This window comes from Embiotoca jacksoni, unplaced genomic scaffold, assembly GCF_022577435.1.
Source record: "Embiotoca jacksoni isolate LCO1_2020_lvr unplaced genomic scaffold, fEmbJac1.0.p SCAF_1, whole genome shotgun sequence".
NCBI lineage: Eukaryota > Metazoa > Chordata > Actinopteri > Embiotocidae > Embiotoca > Embiotoca jacksoni.
This window is the reverse complement of record NW_027185229.1, coordinates 10,635,336-10,661,864: the sequence shown is the minus strand read 5'-3', so window position 1 is coordinate 10,661,864 and position 26,529 is coordinate 10,635,336. Positions and strand designations below refer to the sequence as shown.

The 26,529-nt window shown below is 43.3% G+C and overlaps 3 protein-coding genes across 6 annotated transcripts in view; 2 read left to right on the top strand and 1 right to left on the bottom strand.

Annotated features, from left to right (window-relative positions):
* Positions 1-10,379, top strand: part of frmd4ba (FERM domain containing 4Ba) — a 43,802-nt gene extending 33,423 nt beyond the window's left edge. For 2 of the 3 annotated variants that reach the window (XM_069163735.1, XM_069163667.1), the window contains exons 12-24: positions 2,088-2,164; positions 2,718-2,856; positions 3,986-4,127; positions 4,232-4,365; positions 4,448-4,564; positions 4,997-5,225; positions 5,333-5,389; positions 5,481-5,616; positions 6,449-6,613; positions 6,743-7,503; positions 7,608-7,743; positions 8,046-8,297; positions 9,310-9,393. In XM_069163735.1, coding sequence (XP_069019836.1) covers positions 2,088-2,164; positions 2,718-2,856; positions 3,986-4,127; positions 4,232-4,365; positions 4,448-4,564; positions 4,997-5,225; positions 5,333-5,389; positions 5,481-5,616; positions 6,449-6,613; positions 6,743-7,503; positions 7,608-7,743; positions 8,046-8,297; position 9,310 — 2,346 coding nt within the window. In that variant the 3' untranslated portion in view covers positions 9,311-9,393. Of the gene's footprint in view, positions 1-2,087; positions 2,165-2,717; positions 2,857-3,985; positions 4,128-4,231; positions 4,366-4,447; positions 4,565-4,996; positions 5,226-5,332; positions 5,390-5,480; positions 5,617-6,448; positions 6,614-6,742; positions 7,504-7,607; positions 7,744-8,045; positions 8,298-9,309 lie in introns of all 3 variants that reach the window. The other variant, XM_069163715.1, reaches the window with a different exon arrangement.
* Positions 10,380-14,510: 4,131 nt separating this feature from the next.
* Positions 14,511-19,490, bottom strand: arl6ip5a (ADP-ribosylation factor-like 6 interacting protein 5a). Its single transcript, XM_069163532.1, has 3 exons — positions 19,265-19,490; positions 15,663-15,880; positions 14,511-15,353 (listed from the first exon to the last, which is right to left on the bottom strand). The coding sequence occupies exons 1-3, from the start codon at positions 19,441-19,443 to the stop codon at positions 15,178-15,180; spliced, it is 573 nt and encodes a 190-aa protein (XP_069019633.1). The 5' UTR covers positions 19,444-19,490; the 3' UTR covers positions 14,511-15,177.
* A 113-nt stretch (positions 19,491-19,603) lies between these two features.
* On the top strand, positions 19,604-26,519 carry trnt1 (tRNA nucleotidyl transferase, CCA-adding, 1). Of its 2 annotated transcripts, none has more exons than XM_069163278.1 (8): positions 19,604-19,735; positions 19,916-20,045; positions 20,944-21,137; positions 22,637-22,775; positions 22,923-23,049; positions 23,199-23,392; positions 23,671-23,924; positions 25,595-26,519. In XM_069163278.1, the coding sequence occupies exons 2-8, from the start codon at positions 19,916-19,918 to the stop codon at positions 25,838-25,840; spliced, it is 1,284 nt and encodes a 427-aa protein (XP_069019379.1). In that variant the 5' UTR covers positions 19,604-19,735; the 3' UTR covers positions 25,841-26,519. The 2 variants fall into 2 exon arrangements, with proteins under 2 accessions (XP_069019379.1, XP_069019296.1); XM_069163195.1 differs by having other exon boundaries at positions 19,604-19,758.
* The last annotated feature ends 10 nt before the right edge of the window (positions 26,520-26,529 follow it).

The window sequence follows — 26,529 nt, the reverse complement described above, 5'->3', positions numbered from 1 at the left end:
CATGTAAATACTGAAGACACAGAAATGTTGTGTGCTGTTATGCTGGTTTTAAGAATTTTAAGAAAATGGTTGCTTTTGTTTTCCATGTACATAATTTGTGTTATGAGTCACTGAATGATTTCTTGAACCATTTCCTCTTTAAAATGACTGCTTGCAGTCTGGTGATTGTAGAGTTTGAGGTGTGTCACATCTTTGACATATTTTGGCAGTGGCTCCTCCAGCAGCCACAGGAGAGTCTTCTTTCAGTCTCGTCTATGCACTGGCACACAGGTGTGGAGTTTCTCCAAGAGGATGAATGATGGACTGGAAGTGTGTGTTTATTGGCTACACCTTTTTTTTTTGTTATCCGTTATTATGATGTAAATTATGCTAAGTGATAGTGACTGGGCAGGGTGAATTGGTGTGAGCTTCCGTCTACAATGAGATTAGGTTTTGAGTTGCCGGCTGTTTCCCATTGTTTAATGAGTACAATGCTCCTAGTTTCATCAGCAGTCTGACTCAGGAGTGCAGTGTTGGTTGAAATCACATGTGGAAGGATTCACTGCGATACCATGTATTTAATGCATTTATAATACATACAAAATGGAAATTGTACAGTACACAGACCAACTTTGTGGCTTGATACTCTGATAATAGTCAGCTAGTTCAAGTAAAACAGTTTATTATCACCCGGTTAAGGACATTGCTGTGTCACATGATGCCAAATAAAGCCCCTGCTATTAATCATTAGACCGCAGTAACATGTTTGCATGGTGGGGGAGATGGCTGTAGTGGATTTGGCTGCAGAGCAGTGCTTTGTCTGGTGCTTACAATATGAAAAGCAGAGAACTTCCCCGATTAAATGTGGAACTGTGGAGTGATGGGAAGCAGAGCAGGGGAGAAACATAAGGAAGAAAACTGGCCCGGCAAAAACCTGAGCACAACCTGCTCATCTGGTCTGACTGAAAAGGAAGAGGGCTGTATAGGAGAGAGAGAGAGTACAAAGCCTAAGGCAGCCTGAGGTGTCTGTGATGTCAGAAGAGGAGGAGCTGTGGGTTAAGGGGGGCGTAACCATCTCAGCTGAAACTCTTGCAACACCTATCTGGCTCCCTGAGAACAGACAAGAGAGAGTATTGTTCGAGGAAGCTCTAGCCCTGTGGGAAAGTCAAAGGATTCAATACAAGCCCAGGAGAATTCCGCAGGGATTTAATAAGCGCAAAAATACCCTCCACAGTAAGCCCTCCTGTTGTGTCCCCCAATTACCTGGCAAGCTGATTTCAATAGTAAATAGGTTTTCATGTTTTAGTTTTCTTGTTTTCAAAGTGTTTTGTGTTTTCCGTGATGTAGAGAGACACTCTGTGTTGTAAAGGAAGATATGTAATGTGCTATTGTTGCTTTGTTGAGTTTAAATTCAGCTAATATATTTGTCCCAAGTGGGATGTGTCACCTTATGGTGATATCATACCCTGGGTTGTATTTACTGTCCCAGTTGTATATGTGTATAATATTCCCTTTTAGTTTGGAGTGTTTAGGCTAACTCCTAGGTTGGTACCAGGTGAAACTGTTTTTATGAACATGAATCTCAGTTCCAATGTCGCTTTTATTTGTTTTCTAAATGAAAGCAGGAGAGTTGTCCAAAGGCTATTGCTTCCAAATCTGTTTAGTTTGGCCAGTATCAGTGGAGCAGATGCTTCATTCTGTCACAGAAAAAAGTCCTGCCTCTATTTTCCTACACAGCAAAATGAAATGAATAGCTGGCATGCCGCCTTGCACGATTTTGCTGCCTGCAGTTGCAGCAGCGTTATAATTGCTTCTCTGTTAGCTCCTCCGTACACCTGACCGGCTGGCCCTCTGACTCCCATTCACAGTTTCAGCTGTTATATTGTATATATTGTAATATGGGAAGCGTCTAGATTTTCTGAGTATATTGATGCAAATGTATCTTTTACAGCCTGAGTATGAAATTATATTTCTGTATGTTTTGTAAATCCACATTTTAATCAATAGTCATGTGTTGGCTTAGTGTGTAATCTCTCTCTGCCCCACCTTTTCTCCCCCCCACCCTTTTTTTTTGTTGTTTTTGCTGAACCGTCTCTGTCTCTCTGCAGTTGTTTCAGTGGAAGCAGTTGGAGAATTTGTATTTCCGTGAGAAGAAATTTGCAGTGGAAGTGAACGACCCACACAGGTCAGAAGACAAAGCACTTAATTTATCTGAACTCATTTTAAGAGATCCTTTGATTGTATTTTGAAGTGTTCCCATTTTAGCTGCTGCTCTGGCTTCAGATGTCCTTATCCTTCACCTAACTCTCTGAAGGGCATCTGCAGCCAGTGGCCCATTTAAGGCACCTTGTTAATGGCTCTAACCTGTCTGTTAAATGGGTGCTTTCCTCCTGTTCAAGGGCCCCTTTATTATTCTAAGGTTGTTGTAAAACCTCTGACCTTTCCTCAGGCTTTAATGTGGCACTTTCCCCCTCTGACACTGTTACTAAATCTTAGACTTTTAAGTTTGGAGTTGCTCCTCGTCTCTTCTTAAGTATGCTACGTTGTTACCCGCAAGTTTGATTGGATAAAGATCAAACAAGAGTTCTCTTCTAATCTTTGCTTAACACGTAGTTTTTGTATTTTTTATTAAAGCCTTGTTTATCTATCATCACGTGTTTAGTTTTTGGTGTGCAGAAATTGGATAGATTTGCTTCTCGGATCAGCACAAGAACCGATTGTCTCATTATCTTCTACAGAAGAACAGTGACCAAGAGAACTTTCGGACAGGCTGGCCTGGTTATTCACACGTGGTATGCCAGCCACTCATTGATTAAAACCATCTGGGTGATGGCCATCAGTCAGCACCAGTTCTACCTGGACAGGAGGCAAAGCAAAGTGAGTGTCTGTCTTCTCCTGCCCGCTTCACTTTGCTTTGTGCACATTGTCTGCCTGCTCATCTATCGTTAAAAAAAAAAAGAATAAAGAATTGGTGTCTGATGACCTGCATAAGTGACCCACCTTGTGCATGTGTGCATAAGGCATGTTATGCAGAATGACGCTGGAAGAGCAAATCGTAGGCTCACTTCCAGTTTTAGAAGCCTTGTGACCATGTTATGAACTTCATTTTGGGTGATCATTTGATTGAGTCACCTGCTTTCAGTGCAAGCTGTACTGTTGACCTGTTTTCATCAGGCTGTAAAATAAGTGGCCACTAAATGGATGAAAACACATTGAGGTCGTCATTTTGTTTCAGTTTGAACAGGAACATAAATGCTGTTTAAACAGCTTCTCGTGTCATAGCCTCTTCTAACAGTGACTCGTCATCATGTGATGCATTGCCTCATCCGTGTCCCATGCCTGTGACTTATGTAAATATCCTGACATTGGGATATTCCAGGAGTCGAGTCTTAACATGTAGTTGGATTTCATGCTGGTCAACTTTACGTTGAGAATTGTTAGGTTCCTTTTATAAAATGAATATGATTGCCGTAATCGATTGGCCCTCCCTTATAGTACTTAACAGTAGTTAAAAAACTCAAAAGGTACGTAAGGTTGGAATACAAGATTTGTATCACTCTGTAAATATTATATTCAGAGTAATATAGTAGTATTTTACCCTTTTTTCCTCGTCTTAATAGTAAACACTGAGCTGAAAGTAAACAACAACGCGCAATATAACATGAGAAGTGTTTAGTTGATATATTTGCTGAGCACTGGTACTATTATGCCGTATTAGAGGCCTGCGATGTGTGCTTCGTGGTGGAGATGGATGACCGTGTATGGCTGCAGTCAAATGAGGTTATTCAGTCTTTCTCGAAAGCCGATGGTGTGTCAGTGTTCATCCAGGAATAGAGCCCACACTTGATTGATGAGAGAGCAGCGCACTCGGAGTAGCGACCATGCAAATGTAGCCACCATTATCGCAGTGCGCCATCATTAAAATGAAATACTAACAGTCCCTCCTTCACTTCTCTTCTCCCTCCTCCCCCACTTCATCCTCCTAACTGTCTTACCTCACCTACAGTCAAAAATGACCACAACAAGGAGTTCAGGAGACATCGCCGTGGACCTCACAGAGATCTGCGCTCCACGGATCAGTAAACTTTCCAGCATTGAGAGCAAAGACCAGCTAATAATGGCAAGCAATGGAAGTCTCATCTCAGCCGGTAAGCAGAGGGTTAATCAGCTAATGACTTCTCTTCCACACCGGATTGATGGGTGATGATTTATAGCTATAATTTGTAGTTAATCAGACGCATGCTTATTCCAGGCTCTGCTGAATCTGAAGTCACTGAGGAGCAAAAGAAAGAGAAGATTTCTGAATTAAAAAAGAAAGAAAAGGACCTTAAAGACACACTGCTAAAGAAACTTGAAGAACTGAAGAAGATCTGCATGAGAGAAGCAGTGAGTATCTCTCTCCCATTAAACTCGTTTCCCAAAGAGTCCAAACTCTCAGCTGACTTCTTGTTATTATTCTCATTTACAGGAGCTTACAGGCAAACTGCCTAAAGAGTATCCACTGGCCACAGGTGAGAAGGCTCCTCAAGTGCGGCGCCGTGTTGGGACGGCTTTCAAGCTGGATGACCTTTTCCCCTATGATGAGGTCAGTACAGATGTTGTGCTGTGTTTTTGTTATTATGTATCGCTGTCTGTTGTGTAATGTAGCATGTCACACAATGGGACTCCACTATTTCACAAGTGTGTTTGTTTACCAAGAGCTTATTTATTCAATAATATTTTTGAAATGAGGATGAAGAATTTAACATGTGCTTTGAGGCTTACGTTTCATAATGTTTTGAGTAAAACATTTGCTGTGAGCTGTAGCAAGTAAATTCAGCTGGAAGAATGAATCTGAACTAGAATATGAATATGAATTTCAGCACTCAGAAAATAATACCGTAGAGGGTTTATTAATTTGGGCTGGGGGTATTTGAAGTCTTTTTCTTTATTCAGAGGACTGCCGCTGACAAGATCTGTGTGTGTTTTTTCGGAACTTCCTCATTAACTGTGTGGGTGTTGTGTGCTTTCCCTGAAGGACCCACATCTGAGGAATCTGGAGAGCAGGTTTGCCTTGCAGCAGAAGATTGTAGAGGCAGCCATGAAGCTGGCCAACGCGGGCGACCTCTGCAAAACAGTGAAGAGGAAGAGAAGAAACAACTACCTGGATGCGATGAGGAAGCTGGAGGAGATTGAAAAGGAGATTAACAGCTATAGGATCAAGAAGGGAAAGAAACCCACCGACAGAGCCTCACTGATCTTAGCAGGTAGATGTCATTAACAACTACAGCATATCAAAGCTTGTGGAGCAGGAGTCATACAGGACAGAAGGAATATCAGAGGCATTTCTGAGGGCTATTTTCTCTCTTCTCAGATGACGTCCACCCCTCAGACCTCAGCTCTCTATCTGACAGCCTCACCCTGGATGATGGTATGTCTGCTCAGTGCAAAGTGTTTTTGCTCCTTCGTCTCTTTCTCTATTGTCGATCAGTTTTAATCAAACTACTACTTTTATCTCCCAGATGACGAGCTTGGTTCCCAGAGGCAGCGGTCCAGATCTGTCCAATATTCCCCAAGACCGCACCATGCAGAGACTCTGGACATTCATTACAACAAAGACAGGCGCGCTTCTGCCAACGACCAGCTTGCAGACAGCAGGTATACAGCGTGAGCAGCATGTTAGCAGAGTGGCAGCAGCTACACAGGATGCGTTCAGGCTCAGCATTGTCATGTTTTGACAATGCTATGAACCCAACAAATAGTCACTCTCGTTATTTGTGTAAAATGCAAGAAAAGAAAAATACAGTTCTGTGTTTTCATGTGTAACAGCTGTTGCATCGATTGATATAAAGGAATATCTGTCCCATCAAACACAGACCAGATGAAGGACTGTAAACATGGTTGAAATGCTTTTTGTGTAGGTACGCCAGAGCTGTTGTTTCTTCAAAGCACGGAGCTAGTACAGACCTGTAGAGTCTATCCACAGCTGCATTCCTGCCAGTCATCTCCCTCCCTCCTTCTCCTTTTCCTCTCCAACAATCCTCCTCTTATCAGCCCAAATGCACAGCTTTAAAAATAGATGGAGAAAAAAACATGTCGCTGCCTGTGAAGGAGCAGACAACAATCCCAAGCTGAGTGGAGAGAGGAAAAGGGGAACAGGAAAGTGGTGCTGGGAATTTAGTTGAAATAGCAGTTACCGCATGAGTGTTTACAAACTGATGCATGTATATGTAACATTCAGCTTCAGAGATTTTATATTATTTTTTAACAATCATAATGCTTGCTGTAGCGTGAAAAGAAAGGTCAATGGCCTACGTAATGGCAGTCTTTCAGGTGTAAGCGATGACTAAAGTGCTGCAGTCAAATCTGCAGTCTCCTTCAGATCTGAGAGAGAGTGAAGAGAGGGTAACGGTGTTAATCTCGACGAAAAAAAGTCTCTGCCCTAAAGAGGAGAATGCCCTGAAAACTTAAGTTCCTATCTGTGTTCCAGATTAAATTACGGCCAGGTCCAGGAATCGCTGCACTACAGTAACCACGATGCCTCATCTGGCTACAGCAGCCCGTTTAAACCAGCATCCAGACAACCACGCGACGCCCGCAGCATGCCCCCCACCCCCCTCATCACCCGCAACGCCTACAGCAGCACGCAGCTCAGGTAAGGCCTCAGCGACTCACTGTTTCTTTCTGTTTTTTTTTTTTCTTTCATTCTCTTTCGATGTCCGCTTCATAAACAGCTCTCGCGTATTGTGGTGCCTGTGCGAGTAATTGTGATTTTTGATTGTAGATCAGAGGACGTGCCGCAACATTTCCGGCAGCGCAGCGGGAGTCTGGAGTCCCAGTCTCAGTTCACAACGGAGACCACGCTCCCTGTGCCGGCGTTCCCCGCCTCCCCAGCCCGACGCAGCAACAGTTCCGAGGTGCTCGATGACGGCTCCTCCTACACAAGCCAGTCCAGCGTGGAGTACAGCGTTCCCGGTAACCACACCAACAGACGCAGAGCTCGTGGCCGCCACAGAAAAGACATGTACGCCAACACGGGCAGCATGCCCAACCTGGCTCAGCCAGACACCCGTTGCCACGCCTACCAGCCTCGGGCTCGACCCACCACCACAGCGTACTATGTGACGGGCTATCCCAGTTACGCGGAACCAGAACCTTACTCCAACGGAGTCTACGTGTACGACAATGAGATGGAGGGACACTATAACGTCAACCCGTCCTACCACCCCACCCAAACAGCTTACCGCTGTCACGACATGCACAGTCACTACGGTACCGATGAGATGGACGGTATGTCGCAGAACCCGTACGCCACACTGCGGCCACCCAGGAACCGGGCCCCGGCCCGCAGCAACGAGCAGGTCAGCAAGAACATCCAGAAGGCCCTGGTCGCGGAACACCTAAAAGGCTGGTACCATCGCAACGCTGCACACAAACAGCCGCCGTATAACTACGACTACGACAGAGGCTCCCAGCCAAACCTGGGCTATCAGACCATGCCTGCACCCTACAGCCACAACAACCGGAACATCTCCTACTCATCGGGTTAGTCCACTGCACCGTGCGTTACAGTCTCCTGTGTATGATGACGTTGACCCTGGTTTTCCAAGTCGATGGGTCGTTTGTAAACTTGTAACACTTTTCCCCAGTGTCCTCAGCGTCCTCCAGCGGAAACTGGCACGGCCACGTGAGTGGCGGTAGTATGCTGGAATATGACGTGGCCACGCACACGCCGCAGTCCTACACCTACAGCACAGCCCCCTACAGCCACTCCGCCCACAACAGGTGAGAACAAACAACCTGGCCTCAGCTCCTCTCCTTATAAGCCGATAAGCAACTCCCTGATCCTCTTTATCCCCGGAACTAAGTGCTACTGTTTAATTAGCTAGAATGGATGGCTGCAGAAAATGTACACTGAGCACTTAAATTATGAAACTGAATCCGCAACCATTCAACTGTTAAATATGAGTGCCTGGTTCAGCCGTAGGACTATAGGATCTGTGTTGCCAGCACTCAGTTCTTCCTCAGAGCTTAAGAATGCCTCTCCTCTCCTTAACTCCTCTCCACCGGCCCCTGCTTTCTCGCAGATACGGCGCCTCCCAGCTTTTTAAGGGCTCCTGGCAAAGTCCTGATGCCCAGAGGCGCTGTGGCTTTTTCCCCGCTAGTTCCTCCTCCTCCGGTTCCCCTTCCGCTTCCTCCCTGCCCTCCTCCTCCTCCTCTCCCTCGTCCTCCTACTCCCCTGGCTGTCGGGTGAGGCAGGTGGCCTCCAGCCCTGTGCAGCCCCAATCCTCCAGAGGCCACAGGCTCAGTAAGGTGTCTTTTGCTAAAGGTAGCTCATAGTAAGTAAACGGCATCGGCCGGAGCCTGTGCGTTTGCCCCTTTCAGTGTGTCTGCAGCGTGACTCCGTCCTCTGCTTGTCGATGTTTTGAAGTGAACGTTGCATTTTTGAGATGTTTGACTGGCCCTTCATTGTCATGTATGATAAGATAACTGCATGGCTTCTTACAAAAAAAAAAAAAATACCTCATGCCTGCCTTACTTGCTCTTCCAGTTGACATGTCGTCATCCTGTGGTCACATTTCTCTGCACTGGGCCTTTACTGCTCAGTTGTTGTTGTTGTTTTTTCCTGCGCTGTTTGCCGTCTTCTTGGCCCATGCAGAGCCCCTCTGCCCCCGTGTGCTGCCATTCACCCTTGACCTTTGCCACTTTTCTCATGCACAGATGCCCCCCAGAGTTTGAGTGGCGAAGCGGTGGTAGGATGGCTTGCCCTGCGGGGCCTTTAGAGAAGTGTGGTGCTGTGGCCTATGCTACTGACCAGAGAAATTTACCCCCTCCCCCCCAATAATCAAAGTCACAGCACGGAAGAAAGGGTGAGAGACAAGACTGTAAAAGTACCCCACGTGGTTGTCATGGTGACGGTGACGTGTCCTCTTACGCTTACGTGGCAGGGACTGACAGAAAATGCCGAATCAGTTCATGTCACTGTTTTGATTAATTTCTCTGGGTGTCTCGTGGTGGTGGGAGAGCACTTGTGTGGCAAAGGGAAAATGTGACCCCTGGCTGTTGTTGCATTTGAAGGCTGTGTGTGTGTGTGTGTGTGCGTGTGTGTGTGTAACGTGTGTTTGCATCTGCTATTTTATTGGGGAAGAATGCTTGACCCTGGCTTTGAAACTGACATCAGCATTAACTTGCCTGAAACACAGGTGGTGGCCTCCCTTCTTGTTTTTATTGACCTGTCGATCTTTAGTACCACAGCCCAGGATTCATTCATTCTAAGCCCATACTAAACCGGTCAGTCTACATTTTTTAGTTTGCAGCCTAATGTGTTTCAATCTCGTGTGTTTATTGCAGATCCTTTATAGATGTCAGCCAGATGGACTCGCAAGTCAGCAACCAAATACACACGAACATGGACCCAGAAGACAAGATTTATTGGCATGAAGACTCCAAACCGGGAACAATAGTTTAGTCGCCTGTCGTCGTGCTGTGTGACATTCTCACCCTGACTAGTTGTCGTCGTGCCTTAGAATGCACTTACCTGTTTCTGTGTGAAGGGGACCCAAAGAATTAAGGAACTGAACTTCATGCATTGAGAATATGAAGTATTCTCATTTCTGGTTCCCTTGAATGCAGTTGTTGCCAAAACAGACGCACATTCCTGTATTTAAATCACAAGAAAACCAAGTGGGAGTGTCTACAAGTGTTTGTGGTGATGACGCTTGTGCACTGAAACTATACCAGGCCGTGCTGTGGACTGTGCAGTATTGCCAAAAGGGAATGTGGACCAAACCTCTCCAGTGTTTCCCTTTAGAGATACCAACTTCACAAACCAACGACTGAGACCGTCTCTGTAAGAGGATACTGAGCGCAATGGACAACGAAAATGACTGTTACTGCTCTGCTACTTACAGACGCGCATGAACACTGTAACCATGAAGGATTAGACAAGGATTGATAAGGACATTATCAAAATGAAGGATAAAAACTCATTAAAAATGAGTTTAAAAGATGGCTACTTTCTGGAACATTCTGCAGTCACCAGATCCCAGACTCTGCTTCCTGTACTCTTTGTTTTGTTATTTACAAAAGTATTCAACCCATCCCACTGTCAGTACTAACAATATGTTTGAGCCAAATACTTGTTTGTTGCACCATTTGAGTATTACCCAACTAATTTTGACTTTACTGCCACTGCAGGAATACAGAAAATCCTTTTTTTTTTTTTTTTAATGTTAACATGGTTATTTCATCCATGCTGGAAATCATGGACTGGTGCTCCCAATTTCTCACAAGAGAATGAAGCTGTTTGTAAATGTTGGTAATGTAAATACACTGGTTTTCTCCTTTTTTTTTTTTTTAGAGCATTTTTTTTATGTATTTGAAAAGCATGTAATATATAGTAAACACTTATTGTTAAGCTGGTTCTTAGTAATTTGTATAATTGCATTTGTTTGAATGAAAAAAGAATCTGCGTTTGAATCGGGTGTTTTGTTTATATTTAAGAGAAACACTTTGGCACGCCTCCTCCCGCTGAGTGCAGGACAACACAGGATTTCAATCCAAATCCATTACATTTGGTAAATGAAAGTCTGCTGAGCCAGTTCAATTAATGAAATGGGAGTTTTGAAGAAAGTAACAATTTTCTCCATTTAAAGTGGAAAACGGCTACATAACGTAAAGTCTCATTTTACATTTTATAGCTGAAGGACACGCTTGTCACGGTGGTCGTGGTCAACTGGAGCTGAAATGCTCTCCTCGCATATGAATGGTTTGGAGGCTGCTTATCTGCGGTGCATTCGTGGAAGCAGATTCTAATTATAGAGATAACAGCAAAGGACTCGGCTACATCCCGGTTGTTTTCTCTCATGAGCCTCTTAAGAATGAATGCAGGGCAGCAATCAGTCGTGATGAGAGCCAAGTATGAATAAAAGATCCGATTTTTAAAAATGCACTCCCCTGCAGAGGTCCGTCGCTCTGCTGCAGTTTCTCACCGTCTTAGTGTGTTGCTAGGTGTGTGTGTGTGTGTGTGTGTGTGTGTGCGTGTGTGCGTGTTAAACTGCAAACCAACGAAACCAGTCTTTAAAAGCCGTCGCACCCACTCTGGGCTATAACCTCTCCTTCTGTCTTCCCTGTGAATGACAAGCTCGTGTTTATAGCACCAAACTCTCCCTGTGGGCATTCATGTCGGAGAACTCTGCTCTACACATGTCGACCATGTACCCCCCCCCCCCCCCCCCTCCCTTCCTTCCCCGGCCGGCGCACGTTTTCTACCACTACGAGAGTATCTTGCCTCCCGCTCTCCTCCCAAAGAAGGCCACAGTTGAGCAGATGCACTCGCCGGCGGTTCCCCCCCCCTCAGCGTTTGTGCTCCTTCGGCGAGCTCAGGGGAGGTCTCGGGACACTTGCTCGGCTTCACCCCTGGCAGTGAGAGGGGCGGGAGGGTAGGGTGTGTGTGTGTGTGTGCGTGCGTGCGTGCGTGCATGCGTGCGCGCGCTTGCATCCAGCTGTCTCCCTCTGTCTCTCTGCTGCTTCACACCAGCTGCAGCCAGACATCAGGGGAGGAGGCCGTTCCAGCTGACACTCGACTGCAAAAACAATAGGCTCCTGTGTACTTTCCCTTCCGCTAACACACTACAGATAAAAAAAAAAAAAACTCCTGTAAAGTGGAGTGGGGGGGGGGGATTAGGGGTCGGGTAGTACATTTGGTGCAGAGAGGTATGTGTCCCAACACGCAGATTGGAAACCTGTGAAGTACTGGCTTCGGATGTCTTATTTGTTTACAGCCTTGCCCGGCAACAAACAAAGCTGAAGGACAGTTATCAAGTAGGTAATAAAAACAATGAAGCATCGGGCAGCTAAAATCAGAGCTTTATCCAAATGCAGCCTGACTTCTTTTAACTTCTTGAAGGAGGTTTGGCTCTCATCTGAAAGGCTTCTTCAGTTCTGACAAACAAGAGGGGAGTTCCAGGTTTTAACCTCTGGTGGGGGTCATTAATCCTCTCAAATTGTTACCAACCAGCCCCTTGAGGGCCTCAGGGGTGTTGTACTTTTAAAGCACTTCTGCAATGGCTGTCACATTTCAGACATTCTACAGTGTACGGGGCAGATTTTTTTATTTTTTTCCACAGGAGATGGTGGAGCGTAAAGCATGAGCAAAAAGGAGGTTATTTCATCGAAGTAAAGTTCATAAAATGGATAGAAACATTAGTCCAAATGAATGCTAATGTATCTGTATCTGCTGGATTTATTAAATGGGAAAACATTTGCTAACTTGTAAGCTATATCCCCTTTATAAGGCAAGATCAACTCTGTTTGCATCCCCAAGTGGTCAAAATTATTCAATATAACCATATATGACAATTTTAGACGATATTCTTTAGATGATTTTAATTATGTAACCGTATGCGTTTTAACACCATGAGCACTTTGGGACTTGATGGTTTTATTAAATGGAAAAAAGGGTTCTAGAAAAATCGATTTCTCAAGTATTGAAACATTGCTTTGGTGCTGATGGCAAATGTTTGAGCAGTTTCAAACAGTTTCTGATAACAGTCAACCCTGGAGGACACACAGGAAGTGTCTCAAATGAACTATGAAACGTGGTCATAGGGCTCAGCCAAGCTCAAATTAAAGTGGCTGTGAATCACGTTGTGCGGTGTTGGCTTCTTCAGGATCAGCACATTAACTTGATCAAGGGAGTAATGGCGCTGACAAGTTATGAAGGGGGAATAGTTGGATTAGCTGACCAGGTCACATTCACTCAAGTGTTGTTCTTGGGCTGCAGTAAGGATGATCTTTCTTCAAGGAGGCAGACAAAGCCATGTGGGCGTACGGGAAGCTCGGAAGAGCTCACGTGAGGACGCAGCAGACTGCAAAGGTCACGGCGGGTCACCATTAATGTGTCACATGATCAGCTGTGCCGTAGGTCTAAGCAGCCAGATCTGCTGAATGACAAGACTGTTTGAGTTATGAGGCTAGTTAACCAGCTTAGCCAGACGAAGCCTGTCAGGAGGGGACGGTGGGTGGGAATGGGCACAGGGGTCGAGCGGAAGGCTGTCAAAGTGTGCTTAAACGAACCAGAGTAAGCGCTGCGTGCTGGACGGGTGCCTGTCCCGGGCCTGTGGTGCAGAAACTACGCGGGAGGTAGACGGTGCAAGTCAGAGCCCTGCGCAAGAACAACGGCGTTGTCATGTAGCAGCTGGTGCAAAAACATTACAAAGGCTTGTTGCCTCTTCAAACACGGTCTTTTCAAAATGACACAATTCAGTATCACTTCAAAGTATGTAATACACCTGCCATTCCCCCGGAGGTCAGCGTGTCTTTGTAACGTAACCCGAGAAGAACGCGCACCAAACGTCATGCGATGAAGGTCATTAGATAGAATACAAAAGTAACAAAGTCCTTGTAAAGAAGATGGAGGGGGGGGGGGGGTGGCTGGTGGTATAAATTGCGGACTTTGGCGCGAGGATTAGCGGACTACGTACCCCGAACCAACGTTTTATGTTCCCAAACCCTAACCACGTGAAAAAAAAAAAAAAAAAAAAGTTTAACCCTGATACGCGGCAACACCCTTTAGTGGATGCTCAGCAAGAAAAGTGTCGTTGATTAATGCTAAACCAAGAATAGTGTTGTTTTGTACTACGCAAAAGAACTTCCACATCTGCTCAGGAGAAAACACCAAAGACACACGCCTGTTGGGCATGCACACGTGTTGATAGGATCCTCACAAGCAGCTGCAGCAGCAGCGCTGAGAACAAGGACCTCCACTGTGCCCTCCGAGACATGACTTTACTTGATTTTTTTATTGCCACCAGCGCTCGTGTTCACTCCTTCCCGAGTTTCACAACACGAGGATGAGGATGAGGCAGTGCGGGAGCAGACATAAATCAATACCGTTGCACAGAGGGGTAAAAGGCCTGCAGCTCCAGTCAGAGTTAAACTGGAGAGCCACTGGAGTCGTGGTACACCTGGGTACGAAGGGGTCATCAGGAGCAGGGCTCGTTTCCTGCGTTCCGCACGGAAATGATGCCCGTTTTAAATAATGGATTTTAGTCTCTTTGAAAGCAAATGGTTAACGCGGACACGTTTGGAAAAACCAGCTGGCTTTCTTATCACCGTGTTTCCCCCTCTCCTTACACACTGCCGCTTACACAACATTATGTTCCAGATGGATTTTCATTATCTGCAGTCAATTTCAAATGGAATCCAATGGAAAAAAAATAAAAATATATATATATATATATATATATACACAGCCCAAGTAGCTGACACAGCGACTAACTCGGGTTTGGAGGTGAATGACTACAGATGAAGGCACTCCGTCACTCTGCTGCTCTCAGCTTTCTGCACTGCAATCTGCTGCAAACCCATTGATGAGCCTTTGGGGTAAGTGGAGAGGAAAGCAAAGCTAGCCAATCCATCACCCAGGGGGCATTGTCAAGGATTAAACACTCATGAGGTTCAGGAGGAATACTGATTGGCATGGGTTACCTTTGAAGTTTTCATTTCAAATATTGTCAAATAGATGTGAATCAAGACAAATCTGCACTCTCTTTTGTCTGGTTTTCTTTATTTGAGGTTGGTTGGTTTCTATTCAAACATGGACCGAAGTAAACAGTTACATCATATGTCAGGAAAATATTCAAAAACTTGAACCAAACCAGCCGTTGGGAGTTTCTTCGCAGTTATGTGTGATGAGTGCGCACTCTTTTTTTTATTTTTTATTCTTTGTTAAAAGGCAAAGACTTGTGCTGCTATCACAGTTTTAGTTCAGACGCAAACTGGCAGAACTGACGGCTGTTTCTGCGACTGATTAAACACAGATTTCGTACCTCGGGAAGAAGTGTGCAACTATGTTGCACAGGAACACTTGCACATTGCATAGCAGAGGTGTAAGGCAGCACTTGGATGCCCTCTGCACTTTTAGAGAAAAGTGCCCCGACAAGTTCTGGGTGGAGTGTCACATACCCTGAGGGAAAGATAAAGCCCTTCAGATTACAATCTTTCTTTTCAAACCACTTGCTGCTCATGAAACTTGAAGAGGTTTTACACTGAGACACAGAAATGTGTTGCATGGAAGACAAAAAGTCACAATCTTCGGCCAAAACGTAAGTGTGTGTGTGTGTGTGTGTGTGTGTGTGTGTGTGTGTGTGCGCGTGCATGCGTGTGTGTGTGTGTGCGCGTGTGTGCGTGTGTGCGTGTGTTTCTTCCCAAGTCCAGTCACTCCTTCGGTTTTCCCTCCAGAAGGCTCTGGATCTTTTGAATGTTCTCCTCTTGCTGACCCAGAGATTCAAGCAAAATGCCCATCGGTGACTTCTTCAGTCCGGCACATTCTATCTTGTTCCCCAGTTTATTCATCACGTTACGGAGCCGAAAGGAAGCGTGTCCAAATATCACTGAAATGCAGATGGGAAAGGGACTGTTAGTGTTTTACAATTGGCAAAAACAAACCCATAAACCAAGTTAAACCATATTAATATCACTTCAAGAATCTGGAAAACATGTTTCATTGATTTTGAATCATTTCGTGACCTTTCAAATTTAGAGATCATTATCACTCAACAAGTATTACTTAGTCAAAGATATCTAATCAACTAAGGACTTTTATATTAGCCTCAAACTTTATATTGCACTAACAGGTACACACTAAATCTACGCATCACTTAGGGTCTATAAAATATCAATGTCCACTCTCATCAACTTACAAGCCAGAGGTAAAGTGATTGAAGTCATGAACACCATGACACTCCCCAGGATGGAAATCACCATGTAGCTGGCCACCATGATGGCGATCATAAAAGCAGTGGGATTCTGCCTCTTGAAGTTGTTGATCACAGCTTTGTTCTCCCCGGCCCACACCGAGGCCATAAAGACGCAGGACACCACGGCCACGGATGTGAACATCCCCAGAGGGTTCAGGAACCTGCAGGACAGCAACACAGGAGGCACGTTTAAGTAGACTTTACAGCGCTGCGATGCAGGTGGCATGTGTAGTCACTGGCTCCACCTAGTGGTTAGAAACGGTCTGTACAACAACATGACCCCCTGACTGACATAGATTGACAATCGAAAATGAGCATCATTTTATGTAGATTTAAAAGGATCAGTTTCCCATGAATAATGAAATGTAAAATGAAATAAGACCCCTCAACTAGATTAGTTGACTGCCTGATTGGTTGGTCGGCAGAAGGTCGATCTGCAGCTGCCGTTTCTGATCTCCTGACTTTTTGTAAACAAATGATTTGTTAATTAATCAAGAAAATAATTGGTGGAATAATTGATGACAAAATCAGTAGTTGCAGCCCTAAAACTCTTTTCAAAACAATATATTAGATCATATGTTCACACCAGACTGAGACGCGCACACACGCACGCACACACGCACGCACACACGCACACACACACACACACACACACACACACTCTCTCTAGTGGAATATAAGTAACTACACTTTCTCAAGCATGCAAATTACAAATTCAAGGTACTTTACTTGATAATTTCAGTTTCATGCAGTTTTATACTTTTACTCCATTAACACGGTACTTTTCACTCCACTACTTTTATCTGACAGCTTTAGTAAGTTTAACATTTACAATCTTGAATACCCTTTGTGTCCAATGGAGACCACGTATATCCAGCTGTGTTGATTTTGAATGTTTCTTATAAACTGAAGGATTAAATTTGAAAAAGTTCTTATTCAGGACTGTTATCTGAGCTCATGAAAAAGTGACTTTCAGAAATGTGTGTTTTTTTTTTACAGTGAAGTGATGATAGAAACATATGTTTATCTTATAGAATATGATGCATTACTATAGATTAAAGTGAAGAAAAAATTAGCTCCACCTTCAACATACAGCAGTAAAATGCAACACACACATTAATAATAATGATCATGATAATAATCAACTTTATTTGTATGGCACCTTTCAGACTAGAAATGCAGCTCAAGGTCCTTTACAGCAAGAAAATGACAGTGTTTCACATACAAACAGATATAAAGGAACATTTGAAAATATAGATAATAAATGAGATGCATAAGAACAGGTAAAATGCAATGTAAAGAGATATGTTTTTAACTGAGCTAGCTTCCCTGATATTTACAGGTGGTGTGTTCATCAGCTTTGGAGTGTAGTTGACAAAAGCGGAATCCCCAATTTTCTTTCAGCTGTTGCTGAGAACCTCCAACATTAATGCAGCAGGAATATTAATCCAAAAATATCAAATACTTTCAGGGTTTTCCCTCTTAATATAAAGTTTTGTGCACCACCACAGCCGAATGTATGAAAGTGGAAAAACTAACTTAAGGCTTTGTCATGAGCCTTTTCAGGTGTTGTTTATTTATTACCTGCTCTCAATTTTTTTTTTTTTTTTTTTTTTTTTTTTTTTTTTACACAGATATGGTATTAGTAATGGTCAAAAATGATGTGAAATTGCATACTATTAATAAAAAAAAAATAAAACAAATTGTCTTGGGGAAGGACCCCTACACCCCCCACTAAGTACACGTAACTAAGTCTTCTCCAAACTTACAGGGAGCATTTTACTGCACAATGAGTATATTCACTTTTAATATTTTAAGTACATTTTGCTGCCAATACTCAAATACCGGAGGAGGATTTTTACAGTATGGAATTAGTACTTTTACTTAAGTAAAGCAGCCTGAATATTCCACCCATCAGCCACGACATTAGAACAACTGACAAATGATGCATAAAGTATAATACAGCCCCATTCAGTTATATGGGAGGGGTGAAAAAAATATGAAGAATACCTCTCAGGACAACCCAGTACAGTTCAATAGCGCCACAACTCACAGTCTCCAAAATGATCATTAAAATGAAGCAACACCTCACTCAATCAGATTCATTTGTACATTATCCTTGTGAAGGGAAGATGTGTTGCTCGGTTGTTGCATTGTACTTAATGGTTCACCTTTCAGTGGTTTCTCTGATCAGTATACATCAGAGGCACTTTATCCGTTTACTGCTCCAACAGTCATTCACACACACACACACACACACACACACACACACACACACACACACACACACACACACACACACACACACACACACACACCTCTGTTGTACTCTGCGAGGCCAGATTGAAACGCTTTGTGTCAAATCCAGCCTTGGCACGGTGGCGCGATGTCATCAAGTCCATGAGCTCAGTTTAAGTATGACCCAGGGCCTGTCTCACACAATAAGTTGAACTTATTCAGGCTCTCTTTAACGTATTTGGCATCACAAACATTGGTAATCTTGGATGCAAGATCATAAAAACATATGGCAGTACATTTTTTTTTTTTTTGAATGATTTAGCTCTAAATTGTATTCTTCCGTTGTACTTATTTAATTTCTCTGTACGTTTATACAGAAATAATCCCTGCATGCTGATGATGGAGGTGTGTTATAAAATGCTCTAGAATGCAATAATCTTCTTGCGGTTGTTTCCAAAATGGACGCACAGAAAATCACAGGGTTTTTATCAAAGGAGTCAAATAAATGGGTCAAAGTTCAAAGATTTCTGCTTTTAAGAGTCAAAACACAGGATGGACTCGTTGGCAAATTTTCCTATACTGGATTTTCTTCCTAATCAAGGGACCAGAAGCAGCTGATTAAGCTGCTTTTTTTTTTTTTTTTTTTTTTAAATATATATATATATATATATCTCACAAGTGTCCTATCTGCAGTGCAACAACTGACTACACAGAGGGCTTATGAGGCCTTCATGACCATTGCAACAACATGTCATCACGCAGGTCAGCAGACTGACCATGACACAGACTGGGCATCACTATTTTTAGTCAGCTGGCCTTTAGTTGGAACAATTAAAGGCAGGATGTTTCATACAGGGGAGATTTAACCTCTGATCTCATAGGCTGCCTTGTATGGTGACAGCAGATAATAGACTGGTTCTTCAAGCTCCATTCTTGGTCTGTGTACACCTCATGCTGACAGATCTTGATTTGAAGTGCATGACATTGGTTGCACGCCTTCCTGTTCCTCTGTCGGTGCCCGCAAGTTCCTCATGTCATTGCATTTTAGCACTACTTGAAATGTGTGAATCATATTCCTATATATATATATATATTTTTTTTTTTTAGTTTTTGACTTTGATTGCCATCTTGACCAAATGTACGAGAACATAACGGTGCATCCTCCCTCTCCACCCTCGTCTAGATCCTCTGATCTAGTTTATAACAACAACGAGGCGACAACCCGTGAAACTGCGAGACACACGTTGAAGAGATAAACATCAGTTTAAACACCACAACAACTGTTTGTTACCATTACGATGACTTACCCGACAACGAGGAACACCGCTATGGCCAGGGCCAGATAATTTGTTTGATAATAAAGCAGGTTGCTGACAACCCTGTTGTTCCATTTCGCCAAGTCTTTCACGTCCGGTTTGGCGAATCTTTCCGAGCCGGGGAAGAAGTCGCCCCACGGTCTGAGCGGCGTCACCTCCACTTTAGCCATTTGCCTCCTGCCCCGTTTTACTGATCTGACAGTCCGCAGCAACAGACCTCCCCCCGGAAATGTTCACCTGGAACTACAACCGGGAATCTCGCGAGGGCTTGTGACAACGCGCGGTTCTTAAACCGCCGCCTCGCGAAGTCTGGTGAAATCTCGCGCTATTTGGTCAGCGAGCGCACGTTTTGGGAAGTCTTCCTGTAAAGCTTTCACGGGAGATGACGGAGATAATAACTGCGTTGTAGTAAATCCTTCACACAAAAAAAAAACAACAACAACAACTCGCTTTAAGTCGCAGGTCAGTTGCGCCACTGATATTTGGTACGTATGCGTTGACGTGTCATGTTAAAAACAAAGTGCACGCAGAGCGACTTTTTTAACAATATGCAGCGAGCTAGCTCGATAAAAGCAGACAAACGTGAAACGATGCAGAAGAATCGCGACGACGACTTTTCTCCTTTTCTCCTTCTCCGTGCAGATGTGGAGCAGACTGTTGAACCCTTGTGTGACCGGTGGAGCGCGTTTCTATTGGAGGAGTCTTTTTACCATGCGGCTGAAGACCAGCGAATTCCGGTCTCTGTTCACTGATGGGATGAACACACTGGCAGGTGAGCTCCAGCTGTGGGCGGACAGACAGACAGACACAGACACACAGACGCGAGCAAAGCACCGGGACAACGTGTGCAGGGGGGACTTCATAGATGTACCCCCATTTGATCGTCATCAGCTTGTTTTGATCGTTTCAATATTACGTTGTAGTGAAGGTGCTCACAGTTTACGAAAGAAACTAAAGCTAGACACGTTCTTTTCTTTCTTTTTTTATTATGCAGATATATATATATATATATATATATATATATATCAGTATTGCTCTTTGTCACCTGATAAATTAACAGCATAACTTGACTGCAGTACATGAATGCTTTAGTTGCGTTTGAGATCATTTGAATAATTTGAGCCAATTATTAACCAAATATGAAGTCAATTATGACTAATTGTTATTGGTAATAGAGGATTTCTCAGATATTTGATCAAGACTAGCGAATAGGTTGTTGTTTACAGCTGGAACTCTGTTATTAGACTGCATTGGGCTTTCATAAAGACGAGATACTTGCGTGGATTTTTGATTACTAACAATAAGATATATTATCTTGGAAAGTCTACAGTTTGACGAATGTTTACAAGGTGGCTTTTCTTCCGTTTTTGTCGACCTTGGTTTGATGTCATTAAGCCAGGAAATCTGTCATTCTCTGATAATGTCTGTTGATAAATTGATTTCAACCTGCCTGAAGAAAATCCCTCTTGATTAAAACGTTGGCTGGCAATTAATAATGGAATAGTGTGGGAGCGCAATGGTGTGCAGACCTTGCCCTCATTCATGCTGTGAAGATATTTCTCTTTAGGTCCAGCACCTGCAAAAAAGTTCCCTTGGATGACCCTTTTTCCTCCAGACATGCCGCCCATGAAAAGTTCTTTGACTCCTCTATGTGTGTCTGGTCTTTCCAGAGGTGTTTGAGAAGCACCAGCATGAGCTGAGGATAGCTGGAGGTGCTGTGCGCGACCTGCTGTCTGGGAAGCGACCTGAAGATGTGGACTTTGCCACCACCGCCACTCCAGATGAGATGAAGCACATGTTCCAAACTGCTGGGATCAGGATGATCAACAATAAAGGAGAAAAGCATGGGACGATTACAGCAAGGGTAAGAGACCGAACCGTCTGAAGAAGAAGTAGCCGAGGCCTTTTGTTTGTAAAAGCTGCTTTAAACGGGACAGAAGTAGCTGCCAGTTAGTTTACTGTGGCAGAAGATTAAGTAAACTCACCCTCTTTAATGCTAATTAAAGTTTCTTGAGTTTAAAGTATTGGATACGACATGGAAAGGGCCGTGGTTAGATTCAATTTGTGTAGGTTTACATGAATATGGACAGACCTTTGTGGGAGTTGTAGCCCACTTTCACACATACCACCTTATTTTTAAGGGTTCAAAAGTACTTAGTTCCTACTAAAGGTTTCTTGAGCGGCTATGTTTCATTTCAATATTAGTTAATGCACAGAAAAGCTTACACTTGGCTGCCATTTAGATTAAGGTGCAGTTGTCTGGAGTAAAGAGGTTAGAGTTAATGCAAAATACTGACCCTAAAAATAAGCAAAAACCAGTCAGTGATATCTGCGTTTGTATTAATTATTTAAAAAAAAAAAAAAAAAAAACACATGCACAATGTACGGCCAAACCAACCAATGAGCTTTTTAGGGTGATGAGGAAGAATATCCTTGACGGGCTCATTCACCTGATCTCATTTCAATTGAGCTTCCAAACTAAAGGCAGAGAGACTTTACGAGAAGCAGGAAGGTGCGAAGGTGGCTGCAATGAAATCTTGGGAAAGAATTGTCTATGGCGACAAGACTTCAGGGAGTCATTGACTGCAAAGGATTTTCCACAAAAAATTAAATATATTGTCATTGTTTTACTCGATGTGAGTCTTGTCGACTGTAGTATCCTCTACTTTGTGCTGAAGAACAAAAAAATGGGCAATTGTTTCAGTACTTAGGATCTGTAAATGTAAATAGCTTAAGGAACATTTAAAGAAATGTAATTGTCCAAATAAGTGAACAGTTTTATTGGACAAAGTTTTAAAATTAATCTACAGATACAAATACACAGATATTCAGTAAACGCACCAACACAGACAATGGAACACCTAATTATACAAAGATCATTGTAATGGTGTGTGTTGGTGGACCAGACAGATGTACCCTCACTCAATTACAAAAAGAGGGTCTTAAATCTTGATTTAAAGATTTTTTAGAATTACAATTATCCTGATGGATTGTGGGGCAGCATTCCATTAATAAGCAGCCCAGTAACAGGAATCTCCACCACTGATTGATTTTTTTTTTTTTTTTTTTTTTATTCCTGGAAAATGTAAATAAATTCCATCTAATGAGCAGAGGTAGCAGGCTTGAGCATACGGCTCCATAAGCTTGGAGACATATAAAATGGTAGTATTACCATGTGCAGAGTGTGACACATCTATACTGTATGGGCCTTTTTGAAATATCACTCTTGAGTGTGTGTGTAGACACTTCAGAATAAGGGCATAGTATGAACTAGCACATCATTGGCGTTCCATCACAGCACCATGAGTGCAATCCTCTCCGTGCCTCTCGTCACGCGTTTTATTTACCGGTTATCTTTCATAGCTACACAATGAGAACTTTGAGGTGACCACGTTGCGAGTGGATGTTCAGACAGATGGACGTCACGCAGAAGTGGAATTCACCACCGACTGGCAGAAAGATGCTGAGCGGAGAGACCTCACCATCAATTCCATGTTTTTGGGTAAGTGCCTTTGTACTCGACTGAATCTGAACAGAACTGTGCTCAATGATGACTTGGATGATCCCTTTCGCTTTGTCCTCTCTTTACTCAATTGTCATTTTTAGGAATTTAATGTCAAAATTCTGTTGACTTTCTTTCCCCTCTTAGGGCTTGATGGCACATTATACGACTTTTATAAAGGACATGAGGATCTGCAGAATCGGCGAGTGCGGTTTGTTGGCAGTGCTGAGCAAAGGATTAAAGAGGACTACTTGAGAATATTGCGATATTTCAGGTAGGTGACCTCATTCACTTTCACATCACCCAATTCAGACTATTGACTAAAAAAGAGGGAGCGAGGTAAGGAGCTAGTGAAAAATGATATCGTCTCCCTAAAGTGTTTGAAGTGATCGCATTGACTTTAAATCGCTCCTTTCGCCCCAGGTTTTACGGCAGGGTGGCTTTTGAGCCGGATGACCACGAGCCTGAGACACTGGCCGCCATAAGGGAAAACGGTCGTGGACTGGCAGCTATATCAGGAGAGAGAATTTGGGTGGAACTGAAGAAGATGGTGGTCGGTAACCACTCTGCTCATCTGTTGGAGCTGATGTATAGTCTGGACTTAGCTCAGTACATAGGTGAGAGACGGGGCACAGATAAGCATTGAAAGGACTGTTAACCACAAGATTACAATAATACATCTGCATGTTCAGCCTTTGTCATTTATCTTTTTTTTTGTGTTTGTTTTCATTTTATTGCTGAAGCAAGACAAAGAGACAAAACTAAAAAATAAACAATGAGTCTACCTTTACGTTACAATTTTTTTTTTTACTTTAAAGGGAAGACCCTGTACAAGTTTTTGCACAGTTTGAGTAGCACAGTTGTGCTCTTCCCTTCTGTCCCTGCTCCTCCTCAGGTTTACCAACAGATGGCGATGTTGACGAGATGAAGCGAGTGTGGCAGAACGCCAAAGACCACTCTCCTAAACCCATGACCATCCTGGCTGCCCTGTTCCACTCCCCAGAAGAGGTGGAGAAGATGGACCTCCGACTGAAGGTGTCCCGGGAAGAGAAGACTCTGGCTTTGTTCCTGCTCAAACACAGACGGCAGCTCTGCAAGAGTGAGGAGGAGACGGACAGCCTCAAACCTTTCACTGACTTTATTATCGATGTAAGTTTCTGCCTTTTCTAGTTGGTCCGTGGAAACAATCAGATGTCTCTGTGTGTGTGTGTGTGTGTGTGTGTGTCTCTGTCCATTCACACACACACACACACACACACACACACACACACACACACACACACACACACACACACACACACCTCCAGACAGAGACGGAATTCACCATCTTTCACTTTAACACCATTTAAAAAGTAACTACAAGTATTAAATGCATGTGATGGCTGCTCGATGATCCATCTGTATGTCATATGGTGGATTGTTGAAGTAGATGTCATAAGACACGCTTTAAACATTCAAGTTTAAATGATTAACTGATCAACAAAACATCATTTTGCAACTGTCTTTACAAAAATATTTCATTCATTTTAAGGAAAAATAAGGATAGGTTCCCAGGCTTCATCTTCTTAAATGTGAACGCTGTCTTGTTATTTTGTTCTCGATGCCAGTTAATTCAATATTTGGACTGTTGGTCAGACAAAATAGTCATACGTCATTTGCATCCATCATGTTGGGCTGAGACTGAGATCGGCAGCACTTCCTTGGAGAACAGTTCATTGGGAGAATGATTGTTAGATTAACTAACCCTGCGAATAACTGTATTTACGGCCTCAATAGAGAAATCATCTATCTCACTTCCCTTCTTATTGCTGGACATCAGTCCTCCTGCATCCATCACCCACAACTGAATGCACCATGTTCCCACGCATGCTAATAGGGCTTGGAGAAAGGCATTGCAGGGAACATTTATAATCACTAACTAGAATTGGGTTCCAACAAGCCAAATCAAAGTGGGTTCCAAGACGGTGAAATACTTTCTTTTTTTTTTCTTTTTTTTCCTAAATTGAATAATCCTCCTGGCTTCCTTTTTATAATCAGAAAAGTCTTATTTCCAGAACATTTTGATAGTCCTTGAATTAATTCAAATTCATTTTATTTATTTATTTGATTGTGATGCAGGTCTGGTTGCTCTATAAATACTGTGAAAGTGTCAAAATGCTCCACAGCGAAAATGCACACGGCCTACATTCAGTAATTGTGCCGTTTGGGCATCGGTAAGTTTGTGATGTCACAAACTTGCGCTCATTTTCACATGTCTGCCCTCAGCACGGCCAGCTGTCCGACCTTTTTATGTAGAAGAAAATATGGGGCGGTCATTCTGTCGTGGAGCAAGCAGGCTTCAAGACAGATGAGCTGCGGTTGGCTCGGGTGTGCATCATTCAGTAAAGAGTCAACCAATCAGAACAGAGGGTCATTACACTCAATATGCCTTAAAGACGGTAACAAAGCATCCTGTTGGTAGATTCCCATGGAGAGGCTTAAGACTGAAGGTGATGTAACATTATATTGAGATGGTTTTTGGTACTTAACATGTATATTTTAAATAGGAAAAGAAGGTAAGACTAGATTCAGCTTTGATAACCCTAAACCTTCCAGTGACCTAATGAGAGGGAACCCCAAATAGAAAGAGACACGGAATGCTGGTTTCCCTCGTGGCTCGTCTTGGCTCATCGACCCGATCTCCGTACTTGGGTTTCGCTCTGGTTTGCTGCAGGCTGTGGGTCAGGTGGGAAAATATCTGATCAGACCCACACCTACAGTGCCCTGAACCGTTCAGCTGAATGGTCAAATACTAACCTCTAAATTACTTGTCGTTTTAGAGTCGGGAGCTTGATTCCCAGAGTAAAGTAATGGAGCTGCTAAAGTATCAAGGTGAGGAGAAGCTGTTCTCAGAGCTCAGCCAATGGTCCATCCCTCGCTTCCCCATCAGCGGCCACGATCTGAGGAGGATGGGCGTCACCTCAGGCAAGGAGATCGGTGCCACCTTACAGAAGCTCCGCGACATCTGGAAGAAAAGTCGTTACCAGATGGACAAAGATGAACTGCTTAGTTACATAAAGCCTTAAATGAGCCAACAAGCAGCGCACGATTATAAACTGGACACTTACCGCAGCTGCATTGTTCTTGTTAAAGCAGCCCGATGCTTATTGTTGAAAAAGGACACTACAAGAAGGGAGACTTCAATACCTGCTGATGAATGCAATTTCAGCCTAAATGACCCGACGGCTACTTTTGTTGATTTGCTTTGCTGTGTAAGCCTGAAGATCACGCGCTATGTTGTATCTCAGCATGACGGAAAATGCGTAGCACCACTGATTTTAACTGTAGGTATTATTACAGAGCTCTGATGTTTGTGTTAATGGTAAAATTGCCCGATGCTCAGTCAATCGAAATCCTAAACTTTATACCATATTCACTCATTAGACTGGTGAGACAAAGGAAGATGAAAAATGGAGGTTTAATCTGTCGTCGATACTGAAATACAATATCAGATGGGATGCAATAGACACATTTTTTTCATTGTTAAAATAATGGAAAGCAGAAGTATGTGTTTGTTTTCTTCATCTTAACTGCAGTTATACCTTATGTCTTTACTTTGTTTATTGTGCAGAAGATTCTGCAGTTCTATAAAAAGGTGATCGTTTTGTTGAAATGACTCATGGTGTTTCCTCTGTGAATGCTTTGTAGAACAAATTTCTGTCTTTGGCACTGTGATAAATACATATCTTGTGCTGGAAGGAGGTTGCTCCTCCCT